A 15,243-nucleotide genomic window follows, 5' to 3' on the forward strand; every position below is an offset into this window, starting at 1 on the left:
ACTTGACATAAACCAATACACCATAACCTGTCAGTGTCTTGGTAATGACAACTTGACATTATCAAGACAACATAAATTGTCATAAACATGACATGGCAGATTAATTATCAAACTTAAGAAACCACCTTTATTGGTTAACATTACATTAAACCGTCAGGTGGTTGGTTTTGACTTTGGCTGTCATTAGGCTATTATAACGTTTTAATGACAAATTAAATTTGCACCACTGTAGTTGAGGTCAAGAAAAATATTCATGACACAGTTATATTGGCCTCATGACAGCCAATGTCAAAATCAACTACCTGACAGTTTAAAGCTGCAGTCCGTAGCTCTTTTGTGGTTAAAAATTATCCAGAATACATATTTGAGAAAATACATAACCAGCCAGTGTTCAAAACTATCTGCTTGCCTTAGCTCGATTCAAAGCGGTCAGCTTGTAATAATGTTTTTTAACTCCAGTGTTACTGGTGGATTTCCATGGGAGATTCGATCATGTCTTTGCGTCATTACGTCACATCTGTCGACATAAAGGAGTCTTGGCTATATTGCGTGCGAGGATGCTGGAGGTGGAGATTTATAGCCTTTTCTCACTGCACTTGATATAATTAAACTTAGCAATTTGATGGTGGATCCAGAGAGGTTCAAACGACAATCACCAGTGACAACTAGAGATTCACCCACTGTAAAATGCAAAAGACTTCGTTCGGACTGCGGAGTGGCTTCAGAAATAAAGAGACCGCAACCGGACCCATGCGAAAACAGGATAGGATACACAAGGATACATATCGGAAGGACATTACATGTAGTCATGCAATGCTTACGTTGTTAACATTAACAATTTGAGGACAAAGTATAATTTGCATTTTTTTGCGTGATATGATAACTTATAAGCGATTGTTAGATTTAATCAGCGCGATTTACTCCAATGTCAGAACCAGAACAAAGGTGGATGTTTCTTACTAGTTCAGATGACATTTTCCGGTGAAAATTCTTTTGTTGGTCATACTTCCAAAAATAATAATCTGTGATTCTGAATGACAGTATCCACACCGGCACAGTGACTGACAGCCTCATAGTCTCATAGGCTATGATGTATTGGTTTGTCAAGTTGGCATGACAAAGACATCTTAAACAATGTCCTATTTGCATTAGAAATGTCATAATTGAGCGAATGACACTTAATGACAGTTGTCATAAACATGCATGAAACCTTCATATTCCTGACATGTGTCAGTCTTATGCACACCCCTTCAAGTAAAGTGTTACCATTTTGTCTTCTCCATTGACTGTCTGTTTCAAAAGGAGACCCCAGTATCTGTTGTCACACAGTTGCATGTGCATCAGCCTGCTTTTGAGCCCAGGGGAGGGAATGAGACTAAAATTAGTTCTCCAGTCTGAGAAACAAAAACCAGAGACAACCCTCACTCTGATAGCATGACCTCCCTTTATTATCGAGCTGGAAAAAAAATATAAATGCATTTTATACCCATGTGATCTGAGAAGAATGGTTTCCTTGTTTATTTATAGTCCTCTGTGTAATGCAATAGAGTTTAGTTGATGCGCTAGAATACGTCTTAATGTGATAAACCTGCCTTCTCTGCCAAACTCCAGAAGAACATGACGTGGGATTCTCATCAGTTGTGGGTTGGTGAGGTACCCTGGTTAAAAACCAGACCATTCTCAATCGTAACAGAGTTATGGTCTGACAAAGCGTCATATACAAATCATTTCCAGAGGGGCGTCACCAACAGACGTCGCGGATAGACCTAAAACCAATCAGACCAGTGAAGGAGATGACGTATGCAGAGCGGCGGAGAAACATCTCCGAGTGTTGTTCTTTGCTCGGTTTTTAACAAAAAGGAAACGTTCAAAACGCTTAAAACAGACACGATAGCTGATTCGAACGAGTGATGTTCGAAGGCGGCATCCATCTTTGTAATGTACTGTAGGCTACAAAATCTGCTTCAAAATCCCAGCGCTGTCGTCATCATGTAAAGCCCATCCCAACGTTTCTGATTGGTGCCTTGATTTCGACGGATTGGAAATGGGCTTTAATGAGCTCTTTGCCAGACTAACTTTCAGAGCTAATCTAAATTTGCCGGAAGTTGTCTGGGTTTTCCCAGGCTATTAGTGAGGCTCTATATCGGAGGTCTGGAGTGTTGGGAGAGATTCCAGGCGCAGTCAAGCATGTAGACCAACATGAATGTAAATAATAATGAAAGTACAGTATAATGTTTCATTGTATAATGCCGCCACGGTAATACATCCTGTTAAGTGCATGTTTTATTCCCCTTTCAACCATTTCATTGTCAATCCTATCTTTTTGGGCGGCACTAATATTCTCCTTCATTGTGATCCTTTGACTGTTCATCCCGCTGATGCATTTTTTATGACTGCAGTGCCAGTGACTGTAAATTGAGAACAGATGGGTGCTTTGTGCATTTACTATCATTCATTACACACAATAAATATTAGTTTGAAACATATCTGACCTTGAGCCTATACAGTGTCATTCTTATATAACCAAACTGGTGAAAGAATGGTTCAGTTGTATAACCTCCATGTTTATTTATGTCAAACCTAAGCTCTTCTCTTACCATTATTTAGTGCCATTTTATTAAAATGTGTTTTCTATATCTGTGTTCTCTAGTGTAAGCACCTCCTGGCGGCCTGCTTGAGTCAGGCCATGGGATTGTGCCAGCAGGAGCAGGTCTCAGATCAGCAGATGACCCACATTCTCTCAGGGCAAACTGAGGCCAGCACATAAATAGCTGATCCTGAAGTTGACTTTAATAAGAACTACCTTGCAGCAATTCAGGTATTTTATTATGGATTAGACTGGACTTAATTGTCATTTGCCTATGAGATTAAAAGTTTGAAAATTGTTGTGTACTTGCATTAAAACCCAGTGTTTCTTATCGAGAGATGATCTTTTGTAGAATATATATTTAAAAAAAATGCTGTGAAAGTAAATAAATGCGCAAAGCTGAACCCTAAATACCAGATGTTTGTATATGTGTTCGCAAAATATTTTATCTGTTGCCCGAGAATGTACATCTGTTCATTGAGCATGATTGCGTTTATTTTTGGAGTTTCCGTTTGTTTGAAGATTATGCACTCTAGACTTTCAGAGTCTCAGCAACAAACAATGAGACTGAAGCTTTGCTCTTTCAAATACTTTCCTTTTGGGGTTTTGTTCTTAGTAAATCTGTAAACCATTTATTAAACATTTGTGTAGTTATATTTTGTCATGCATTAAAAAAATTGAAAATTAACTTTTTATATTTTTTATGACAACCTCATTACAACAACGTATTACAACTGTTATTGTTGCTATTATTATTGTATTCATACTAATTGGTATGTCCAGAGAGTTTTTCCAAATGTATACAAAATCCAGATCTCGTGTGTCAGATGTGAGTAAAAGATTGGATTTTAGTGTAAACACAGCCAAAATACCTATAAGGAGAAAAAAACACTACAAACTTACAAGCAAACCCTTTAGTCTCCAAATTGATGATTTGCCCATGCTCTGCTGCCAATAGAAATAGTTAAGAGTTTATACATTTGGAAAGACTTTCTGGACTTACCAATTAGTGTGAATACAACAACGTATTACAACCTATTATTATTATTTGTCTAAGAGGCTGTCGAGCCCCACTGGTGCGTTAAGCAGTTTCAGTGGCAAACGGTTCCGTATGGCATAACAGAGGAGTAGAAAGAGCATAGTCAATATCTCACATTATTATTAGGACATATAAGCCTAGAGGTTGTAAATAGTGTAATTGAACAGAATTTGCTAACTATTATGATAAATTGTAATAATCGTGTCTAATGAAATCATAACGGCCAATGTTATGAAATAATGCGAAGTACATTTAACTTTATTGATGTCATCTGACATTTTGTAATGTTTACATTACAATCAAAAACACAAATGAAATTTTACATTAGTCCTACACGATAGGCTATTTACTTGTGATTTAGCAGAAATCATGTAAAAACTTTATAAGCCAGCAAACGCGATAGGCAACTTTATTCTTATTCCAAAGAATTGACAGTAGTTCAGTATGCAGTAACAGGGGAATAACGGTTATTTACGACAGTGCAAGTACACCACAGTGGCTCTAGAGGTCACTGTTTTACAAAAAAACCGGAGAGTGCATTGTGTGCCTTTAAATGTCAATACAATGGTGTTTAAAGAACCTATTAAACTCTCTGCATATGCAGATGACATCACAGTGTTAATCAGTAATCAGAGTGAGGTTCAATCTTTAAAAGGAGCTCTAGAGAGTTACGGGAAGGCATCTTCGGCTAGAGTTAACTGGGGTAAAAGTGAGGCTCTTTGGTGTGGTCTTGGGCTGAATAGTCCATCACTTCCTGGTGGATTACAGTGGGGGAGAACAGGGTTTAAATATCTTGGGGTGTTTTTAGGAGTAGAGGAGTATAAAAAGAGAAACTGGGAGGGCCTAGTGGAGAAAGTGTGTGGTCTGTTGTCTCACTGGAAATGGTTGCTGCCTCGGCTGTCCTACAGGGGGAGGGTCCTGGTCTGCAATAATCTGGTGGCCTCGTCGCTATGGCACAGGATGATGATTCTGGAGCCTGATCAACTTTTTCTGGTCGGGACAGTATTGGCTGAGGGCGCCCGTACAGTATCTGCCTATACTCAAGAAGGAGGGCAGGGGCTAATCGACATTGGTTCCAGGATCAGAGCTTTCAGACTGCAGGCGGTGCGGAGACTACTCTACGGGGAGGACGTGAGCTGGGCCGAGGTGGGCTGTGCCCTTCTGAGGAGAGCAGGCAACATGGGGCTAGACCGTCACTTGTTTCTTATGGACATCGAAAAGCTGGACTTAACAGGACTGACAGCATTCTACCGGTCAGTAATGAGAGCGTGTACACTGTTAAAGATATCTCGAGAGCCAAATGGTGCGCTGGAACTGTGGAAGAGGGAAGAACCTCTGCTATTTAACCCAGCACTGGCAGTGGACATTTCAAATGTCCTCAGAAGAGCTTTATGGACTGCAAATATTAAAAAATTGGACTTTTGATCTCTGAGGATGGTTGGATATCTGCTGAAAATTTGGCTAAAAAGCTGGACATTAGATCAGTTCGAGTGGTGGAGAGAATGCTGACTCAAATACGTGAGTTTTTGCCCCAGGACTATAGACTGTCATCTGGTGTGGGAGGAAGGGACTTCTACTTTTCAAGAATTGTGCTTTTCAGCAAATACTGGAATATGGCAAGAGACTGAGGGAGGCCTGCTTTTTTTTAAGACCCCCAGTTGGACTTTTTTAGCAACACTGGGAAAAAAGCTCTGTATGCACTGTGTGTGAAAGTGTCACATCCGCACTCACTTGAGAGTGTGAGAGAGTCCAAGTGGCAGGAGGTGTTTGGGCCAGGCGCTTCCCCCAAAGGCTGCTGGAGGTCACTGTACAAGCCTCCAATAGAGAAAAGGTCTGGAGACCTTCAGTGGAGAGTAGTGCATGGGATAATAGCCACAAACAGTCACAGAGCACACCTTGACCCTGTAACGTACGGACGGAGACGGTCGGATCCATGTGCAGCACTTTATTATACTTGAACATAAACTGAAATCAAGCAGGCACACAAACAAAGCAAGGGGCAATCCAGAAACTCGTGGTCTAAACAGGCAATGGTCGAGGCAGGCAGTACAGATTCGTTTACAGTCCAGGATACAGGCAAGGGTCGAGAGTCCAGGAAAATACGGAGAAACTGAACAGGGAATAACGCTCGGAATTGCACGCTTACAGTGTAACAAGACTTCGCAAGGGACACAGGGAAAACTCAGGCTTAAATAAGGAACTCAATAACCAATAATGAAACACAACTGAACATAATAAAACACAAAGGGTCCATGGGGAAACATAACATGGGGAGAGAGTGCCCTCTAGTGGCTCTCGAGGGCACCACAGCTGCTGTCACATAACCCCCCCCCCCCCCCCCCCTCTAAGGAGCGGCTTCCAGGCGCTCCTAAGAGCTCCGGGGGGAGGTCAACGGGGGCTGGGATGGAGGGCCAGGCCCATGGAGAGGGCTGGGGCCTGGGGACCAGAGCAGGGCAAGAGACTATGGGGAAGCACGCTTGGAAGGGTACCAGGATGGAGCAGACTCAGGCAAGGGCAGAGCAGACTTGGACAGGGCAGACTCAGACAGAGACGAGGGCGGAGCAGACACAGGCGAGGTCCATGACAGCTTCGCCTCCATGGCTCTCACAGACTCAGACGAGGTCCATGTCAGGATCGCCTCCATGGCCCCCACAGAGTACCTACTGCCCCCCCCAAAAAAAAATACTTGGGGAAATTCACGGGAGGAACCTCTGGGTGTTGAACGGGTTCAGGAAAGGCCTCCCGGAGCTTAAAGGGTGCAGGCAGAGCGAGGCGCAGAGGCGGGGCCGGCAGGGCGAGGCGCAGAGGCGGGGCCGGCAGGGCGAGGCGCAGAGGCAGGACCGGCAGGGCGAGGAGTCTGGGTACGCTCACTGGAGCCTGGCGAATCAAACGAATTCCTCCTTCTCCTGCGGCGCCGTCTCACTTGACTGGATGATTCACTCACTTGACTCGAAGAAACACTGGACAGACTAGATTCAACACTGGACACACTTGATTCACTCAGCTCGGCATTTGATTCACTCGACTCGGCATTGACTCTGCACTTGACTCACTTGATTCACTTGGCTCGGCACTTGAGTCACTTGGCTCAGCACTCGGTTCACTTGGCTCGGCACTCGATTCATTTGGCTCGGCACTTGACTCACTCGAGTCGGCTGGCACGCGCTCAAACTCCGGTTCGACCCGCGACACCTCCGCTGTCTTTGAAAACAGCAATTTTAACAGGGCCAGTGCGGGATACGGGCTCGAGGGGTCCGACGCGATGAGTGGGTTTGGCAGGAACGATATGCTTAGAAGCTCCTCTGATGGTCCTTAAGGGAGGATCAAACAGTTTAGCGAGCTGAGGCTTAGGTGGCGTGTGGAGTGAGTGAGAGAAATCCGCCGCATACGAACCTCCCCGGCGCAGGGACTCCTTTTCTGCAGGGAGTTCAAAAGCCTTTCTGAACAGGGCGGTTAACACGCCGAAAGAAGGAAACGACATCTGACCTGGTTCCCAAAACGCACCTGCCCACTCCAGAGCCTTTCCAGTTAACAGTTGTAAAGACCCTGGGTCGGTTCTGATCAGGGGGGGAATTTGCATATCATAATTAATAATTGATAATTAATAATTATTCATACAGATTTGGATCAGACCGGTCTTACATATTAATTTATTAATTTTACCCATATGCATACATGTGCATCCCCGCAATCAACCACAAATTAATTGTTATTGATTGCAAGGACCACGTTTTACAAGACAGGCAAAATCAATTAGCTCAATTAAGTTATATAGCTTGTGAAAACAAATTCTGTGGCCACTAGAATCTGCCTTCCCTGCTCTATAACCAAATACCCTCTTAGGTATTTATAGTTCTGTAAAGCGTGTAGCTTTAAATTGACATTTCATTGACCCGTATTATGAGCAAGACAATCAGTCAAGGTAAGCATATTTTGTATTTAATAAAGTTACTACTTAAGCATTTACTACGTTACAATGATACATGTATTTACAAACATTAAACACAAACTAAGACGACGCAGAGCGTTTAGACAATGGATACGCGTAAGTTGAGTGAGTTGGAGAGAGAGAGAGAGAGAGTGAGATAGAGTGAGTTGTAGAGCAAGTGAGAGAGAGTGGGTTGTTTGCCACACAGTCAGTTAACCTTTCTGAACACCACGAAAACACTTTAATGCTTCTTAGAAGCTCTAAAAGAAGGTATACTTGCAGGGCACATTTGGTCTGTGTGAGTCGCGGGCTCGTTGCTCGGCCCGTTCTGGCCACGTGTCGGCTGGAGGTGCGCCGTGAAGCGCGGCCGCGGCGTGTTTGCGCGGCCCGTCCCGGCTCGTTCATGGCTGCTTTGTTCCGTGGGGAGTCACGTGGCGTTCGTCGGCATTTAGCGCCAGTGTTTGAAAGGCTGAGAGTCTTTGAGGTGACGTTACCCGAGGAGATAGTTCGGCAAAGTCCACTTCCTTTCCTGGAAGACGAACTTGGTAGTCCACTTGAGGAAAAGATGAAACTTTTAGACGAACAAAAGGAAAGATCCATGGTTGGATCAGAGTCCCGTGAGGTTTACATGTTGAGCGCTGGAAAGTTCAGAGGAGAGCGAGGGCGGACCTGCGTTCTCACATTTATCACCTTGGAGAAATCCATCCCCTTCCTGTTGGCTTGAGCCAATCGGAAGCCTTCTTTTATGGTCCTTTGTTCCTCAGCGCGCGCTTCTCGTGGAAGGGGGTGTGTTCGATGAGGGTTTTGCAATAACAATTTGATCTTCATTGGCAGTAAAACGAATTAAAAATACACTTTACTTTACATCTCTATGCATATTCGAGTGTTTCATTCAATAAGCATTCTAGAGATATCAAGGAACATTATGTTATATCAAAGGAATATACACTTATGTTTCAAATGCATGACGAAGGTATTTTTAATTCCTATTTAAACTGTGACCAAACAAAGTTATTTCACTGTGACATGGGGAAGACACATATACATAAAAACCATTGAAAACATTTTGTTGAATGTTTTTAAACACCAAAAGTCCTTCTCTTTGTTCAAAAACATTCCACACATTCCGATGTGTGGGGGAAGTGAAAGGTTTGTGTGTGTGTGTGTGTGTGTTTCAGAAATTCGCCTGGCCAAAATCCTTACACAGTGAACAGATGAAAGAAATGCGGTCGATATCCGAGGCGTAAAACAGGGGCTGATGATTCATATACAAGCTGCACTGCTGAAAAAATCCTTCACACACTTCTGGTGAGCCATTAAACTTCTTGGGAAATGGCGTATTAGTATCACTGGATGCGGTACTCACACTGAGTTGCGGTGGAACAGGTGCAGCGGGAGTTTGGGCTTGATTAGCTGCTGTGCTTGTGCTCTGCGGAGACCATGACTGCACGGAGCTTGCTAGTTCTTCAAGGAGAGAAGTTAGTCTCGCCAGCTGTGAACTATGAGAGGCTAGCATTGAAGCTCGGGTCTTGACCACGGCGGATAGATGCTGAAAGTCTGCTGGATCCTCGTGTGGCGAAGTCCTCTATAACGTACGGACAGAGACGGTCGGATCCATGTGCAGCACTTTATTATACTTGAACATAAACTGAAATCAAGCAGGCACACAAACAAAGCAAGGGGCAATCCAGAAATTTGTGGTCTAAACAGGCAATGGTCGAGGCAGGCAGCACAGATTCGTTAACAGTCCAGGATACAGGCAAGGGTCGAGAGTCCAGGAAAACACGGAGAAACTGAACAGGGAATAACGCTCGGAATTGCACGCTTACAGTGTAACAAGACTTCGCAAGGGACACAGGGAAAACTCAGGCTTAAATAGGGGAATGGGGAAACATAACATGGGGAGAGAGGGCTCAATGCGGACATTAAGGACGAGATACTTGCCCGGGAGACACCTACTCGACTGGACCCTCTTATCGACTTGGCCATCCGGGTGGAGAAGCGTCTTGAGATGCGCCGTCGCAGCCGCGGTCTGGAGAGGGTACCACTCACAACTCCGGCTTCCTCTTCTGCACCGCCTCCCACCTCTGACTCTGAGCCCATGCAGCTGGGAGGTTTACGGATCTCCGCAGCCGAACGTCAACGCCGAATTATGGCTCGCCTCTGCATGTACTGTGCTTCTGCTTCTCACCGTGTCGCCTCGTGTCCAGTAAAAGCCAACGGTCACCAGTAGAGAGAGGGTTACTGGTGAGCGCGTCAGTCCTGGACCCTCCGACACGCACGCGCACTGCTTTTCCCGCACTACTCTGCTGGCCTGGGTTTTCCACCTCTTGTCAGGTTTTGATCGATTCTGGAGCCGAGGGAAATTTCGTGGATGAAGGTTGGGCTAGAGAACAGGGGATCGCCCTGATAGAACGTAACCACTTGATGGTAGTATCCTCACTAGAGCCCGCTTTGCCACTGCCCCGGTGAGTCTCACCATCTCAGGCAAGCATCGAGAGACAATTTCTTTTTTATTTTTGCATTCTCCTTCTAGTCTAGTAATTTTAGGACATCCTGGACATCTGTTTAGTCGACATAATCCCCAGATTAACTGGGCCAGAGGTTCAATTTTGTCTTGGAATTTGTCGTGTCATGTTAAGTGTTTGATGTCTGCTGTTCCTCCTGTCTCTTCTGTCTCTGTTTTTCAGGAAGAGCCGGGAGATTTGGCTGGGGTACCCCGGGAGTACCATGATCTTCGAGTGGTCTTTAGTCGTTCCAGGGCCACCTCTCTTCATTCCTCACCTGCCGTATGATTGTGCCATCGATCACCTGCCTGGCACCACCCCTCCCAGTGGGAGACTCTATTCGCTCTCCGCGCCAGAACGCGAAGCCCTAGAGAAGTATTTGTCTGACTCGCTCGAAGCGGGTACCATCGTTCCCTCCTCCTCCCCTGCTGGTGCGGGTTTTTTCTTTGTTAAGAAGAAGGATGGTTTGTTGCGACCCTGCATAGATTATCGAGGTTTGAATGACGTAACGGTCAAGAATCGCTATCCCTTGCCACTTATGTCTTCAGCTTTCGAGGTCTTGCAGGGAGCTAAGATCTTTTCAAAGCTAGATCTTCGTAACACTTACTACCTTGTCCGCATTCGGAGGGAAGACGAATGGAAGACTGCGTTTAATACGCCTCTTGGGCACTTTGAATATCTTCCTTTCGGGTTGGTCAACGCTCCAGCCGTGTTCCAAGCGTTAATAAATGACGTGCTCAGAGACATGTTGAATATTTTCGTTTTCGTCTATCTTGACGATATTTTGATTTTCTCCCCCTCTCCAAGTTCACACTCAGCACGTAAGACAGGTCCTCCAACGTCTTCTCGAGAACCGATTGTTTGTTAAGGCTGAGAAGTGCACTTTCCACGCTCAGTCCATCTCTTTTCTGGGGTCAGTCATTTCCGTGGAGGTAGTTAGCATGTATTCCTCGAAGGTCCGTGCGGTCACGGAGTGGCCCGTGCCGGAGTCGCGTGTTGCTCTGCAACGGTTCTTAGGTTTTGCGAATTTTTATCGTCGCTTTATCCGCAACTTTAGCCAGATTGCCGCCCCGCTCTCAGCTCTCACGTCCGCTAAGGTCCAATTTTCCTGGACGCAGGAGGCTCAGACCGCTTTTGAAGTCTCTAGTCTCAAGTCTCTTTTTTCCTCTGCTCCTATTTTGCTTACTCCTGATGTCTCTAGACAGTTCATTGTAGAGGTTGATGCATCAGAGGTGGGCGTTGGGGCTATTCTCTCCCAATGCTCATCTTCTGATGAGAAGGTTCATCCCTGCGCTTACTTTTCACATTGCCTTTCTCCCGCCGAACGAAATTATGATGTTGGCAACCGCGACTTATTGGCCATTCGTCTAGCTCTCGGAGAGTGGCGTCACTGGCTAGAGGGCTCAGCGGTCCCGTTCGTGGTCTAGACAGATCACAGGAATCTTGAGTATATCCGCTCCGCTAAGAGGCTTTGCGCGCGCCAGGCTCGTTGGGCGCTATTCTTTACGCGTTTCAATTTATCCATCTCCTATCGGCCCGGGTCTAAGAACCTCAAGCCAGACGCTCTTTCGCGACAGTTTACTTCCCCAGAGGTTGTTCCCAATAAGGAGGAGATCCTTCCTCAGGGCATGGTGGTGGGGGCAGCTGTCTGGGGAATAGAATGTTTGGTCAAGCGCTCTTTAGCCCACGCCATTACCCCTCGTCTTTGTCCCAGGGGTCTTCTGTTCGTTCCTCCGTCTGCTCGCCTCGCGGTTCTTCAGTGGGGCCACTCATCCAAACTATTTGCCCATCCCGGCGTTAGGGGCACCATCGCCGCCATCCGCCAGAGATTTTGGTGGCCCTCTCGTGAGCGCGACGTCCGCCGTTTTATCGCTTCGTGTACGGTATGCGCCCAGACTAAGTCGGGCAATTCGCCTCCGGCCAGGCTGCTGCGTCCCCTCCCATTACCGTCCCACCCTTGGTCACACATCGCCTTGGATTTTATCACGGGTCTTCCCTCCTCTCAGGGGAACACCGTGATACTGACCGTCGTTGATCGCTTTTCTAAGACTGCTCGCTTTATTCCGTTACCCAAGCTCCCGTCTGCTAGGGAGATGGCCCAGATTATCGTCGACCAAGTTTTTAAGATCCACGGTCTCCCCTCTGACGTCGTATCCGATAGGGGCCCCCAATTCTCTTCCTTGTTCTGGAGGGAGTTTTGTCGTCTTATTGGTGCGTCGGCTAGTCTCTCCTCCGGGTTTCACCTACAGACCAGCGGTCAAGCGGAACGTGCCGACCAGACCATCGGTCGCATCCTTCATAGTCTCGCCTTTCGCAATCCGGTTTCGTGGTCAGAACAGCTTCCCTGGGCAGAGTACGCTCTCAGTTCCGCTCCATCCTCTGCCACAGGTTTTTCTCCTTTTCAGTGCTGTCTCGGGTACCAGCCTCCACTCTTTTCGTCTCAGGAGACTGAATCTAAGGTGCCGTCCGTTCAAGCCTTCATTCAACGTGCTAAGCGTACTTGGAGAGAGCTTAGGTCCGCTTTAGTTAAATCTTGTTCTCGTACCCGGCGGGCCGCTAATATACGTCGGGCCAAGAGTCCCCGTTATTCTGTGGGTCAGAGGGTTTGGTTAACTACCCTTAATCTTCCTCTCCAGTCCACTTCTCGCAAGCTGGCCCCTAAATTCATCGGCCTTTCCGTATTCTTAAGATACACAGTCCTGTCTCAGTCCGTCTCAAGTTGTCTGCCAATATTCGGCGCGTCCACCCGGTGTTTCAAGTGTCATGTATTAAACCTGTCATTCGTGCTCCCCCTCGGCCTGTCACTCCTCCTGTCCGCGTCGAGGGCGCTCCCGTCTATAGGGTTCGCAGACTTCTCGATGTTCGCCCCCGGGGTCGTGGTCATCAATTTCTGGTCGATTGGGAGGGATACGGTCCGGAGGAGAGATGTTGGATTCCATCCCGGGACGTCCTGGACCGCTCACTGATCGATGACTTCTACTGCTCATGCCAGTCCTCCTCCGTTGCACCAGGAGGCGCTCCTTGAGGGGAGGGTACTGTCATGATCCTGGCTCTTTCTTTCTTTCTCTGTTCCTTTTCTGCCCTCTTCTGGTCACTCTCTTACATTACATTACACACACTACTCATTCATTATCCCGGTCACCCTCAGCTGTGGCTCATCTTCTCATTACCTCCTCGTTACCTTCCCAACTGTTTCTCACTATCCCTGATTAGACTCTCTATTTCTTGGCTTCTCTCTCTTTTGTTCTTTGTCAGATTATTGCTCTATGTTACATACCTGTGCATATCGCTCCTGATCCCGTCGTGTCCTGTCTGGTACTAGCTGTTCTGTACTCTGTGTTACCTCGACTCTACTCTGCTACACTTCCAGCATCGTGAGTGGTTCAGGATTGGCATTCCCGTGCCAGCTACGGACCCAGCCTGTCTCTTCCTCTGAGTGACCGTCCGTGCTGATCCAGACGGCAGCTTTCTGTTCTGTTATTAAGAGACTTTCTGTCTGTCCATTACCATTGAGATCCCTTTGTTGGATTTACTCGCCTGACGGCTCCTGTGTTAACTCTTCTGAAACATTAAATCACTCATTGACTGCCCTTTGCTTTTGGGTCCTCTTTCTCATATGTGACAGTCTCCAAATGTATGTATAATCTTTTTCAACAAGACTTTTCGTATATCCAGAAGGGCTGCAATTAGACTTTCTTTTTTTCAGTGTGCAGCACATTGTGAAACTAGAAATGCTCACAGCATAGTCCGCTTAAGGAGTCTCTATTTTTAAAACGGAGGTGCCAGTATGTCTATCAATTGTGGGTTTTTTTACTTTTTTCTGTGCTCTCTTTTTAATTGGAAAAAAAATTGCTAAAAATATTATACCTTTAATGTTTTTGTAAATAAAGTGATCTTAAAGTCAAAATTCTCTCTCTCTCTTTCTCTCTCTCTCTCTCTCTCTCTCTGTGCGCGTGTGCGGAAGTGAGTGTGGAAGGAGCAGGTTGTTGGAGTGAAAGTGTCCCTCTGTTTGACTGAGATTTCTTTACGTTTTTCTTTATTTATATTTTTTTTCTAGTTAGATAATAGTAGTTTAGGTTTTTTCCCCCTGACTTCGGTCAGAGAGTGGGGATTATGGGGTCGGAAACGGGGGATCTCTCACGGTTAACAATCAAACATGGTTGTAAATGCATGCCTGAGGCCGCGGTGTCAGTGATAGCCGTGAGTGCGGCGATCGGTGGTGCAAACATCAAATCAGCCTCCCGTATGAATAAAGCCATTGTTTTCTTTCTCAGTGAAAGTCAAATGGTGGACGAATTTGATTGAAACTGGTTTGGTAATTAAGGACAATTTTGTGCCGGTATTGCCTTTGTCAAGCCCGACCAAGAAAGTTATTTTGTCAAACATACCGCCGTTTGTTAAAAATGAAAAATTAGAACAAATACTTCAGAGGTATGGTAAACTAGTGAGCACTATTAAAATGATCCCTCTTGGATGTAAAAATCCAGAGATTAAACATGTTATGTCTTTCCAGCGTCAGGTTTTAATGATTTTAAACTCCATTGAATCTGTCCGTGAAATTGAGCATTGATGGCAAAGACTACACTGTTTTTATTAGTTCGGAATCGATGAAATGCTTTGTGCGTGGTGAGTTTGGACATGTCAGACAAACTTGTCCGGGGCGAGACAGGCCAGCTTCGGCTGCAGATGCGGAGAACAGCGAGAGGGCGGCCGACACAGATGTTGCTGCGACAGCTGTGGCGTCAGATCCGCAGCTGGACGGAGCGATCTCTGCGGCCGGTGACCTGCCCGAGGGGGGACCGGTGCTGGGAGCCTCTGGAGACGGCCTGTAGACGGCTGTTGAGGAGGAGACCGGCCCGAGTCATGCTCCCGCTGTAACGCAGACAGAGTCTGGCCCGGACAGGTGTGTTTGCCGGCAATGTCTGAAAATGAGTTGATTTTTGTTGGAAAACAAACAAAGCCTGATGGAATTGAGAACGATACAATTAACCCTACTGATGATTCTTTAAAACCAAGTAAAGAGGATATTTTATCTCAAGAATCTGTGGATTTAATGGATGACTCTGACAATGAACATGACTACACAGAGATGATGGGAAATGACGCGGAGGATTTGGAGTTCGTCTCTGGTAAGACAAAACTTTACTCCACTCAGCAGATTAATCATTTTTTAGATACAACG

At 46.0% G+C, this 15,243-nt stretch overlaps 1 protein-coding gene across 2 annotated transcripts in view; it reads left to right on the forward strand.

Moving 5' to 3' along the window:
- zswim7 (zinc finger, SWIM-type containing 7) overlaps positions 1-13,650 on the forward strand; it is a 114,769-nt gene extending 101,119 nt beyond the window's left edge. Inside the window, exons 8-9 of one of the 2 annotated variants that reach the window (XR_016168259.1) lie at positions 2,651-2,818; positions 8,733-13,650. Coding sequence is in view for 1 of the 2 variants with exons in the window: in XM_039662214.2 (XP_039518148.2) it covers positions 2,651-2,767 (117 nt within the window). In the remaining variant the exon portion in view is untranslated. Of the gene's footprint in view, positions 1-2,650; positions 2,999-8,732 lie in introns of those variants that run through there. The other variant, XM_039662214.2, reaches the window with a different exon arrangement.
- Positions 13,651-15,243: the final 1,593 nt, after the last annotated feature.

The sequence above is a fragment of the Pimephales promelas genome, chromosome 4 (assembly GCF_988280905.1).
Source record: "Pimephales promelas chromosome 4, fPimPro1.hap1.1, whole genome shotgun sequence".
Taxonomy (NCBI): Eukaryota; Metazoa; Chordata; class Actinopteri; order Cypriniformes; family Leuciscidae; genus Pimephales; species Pimephales promelas.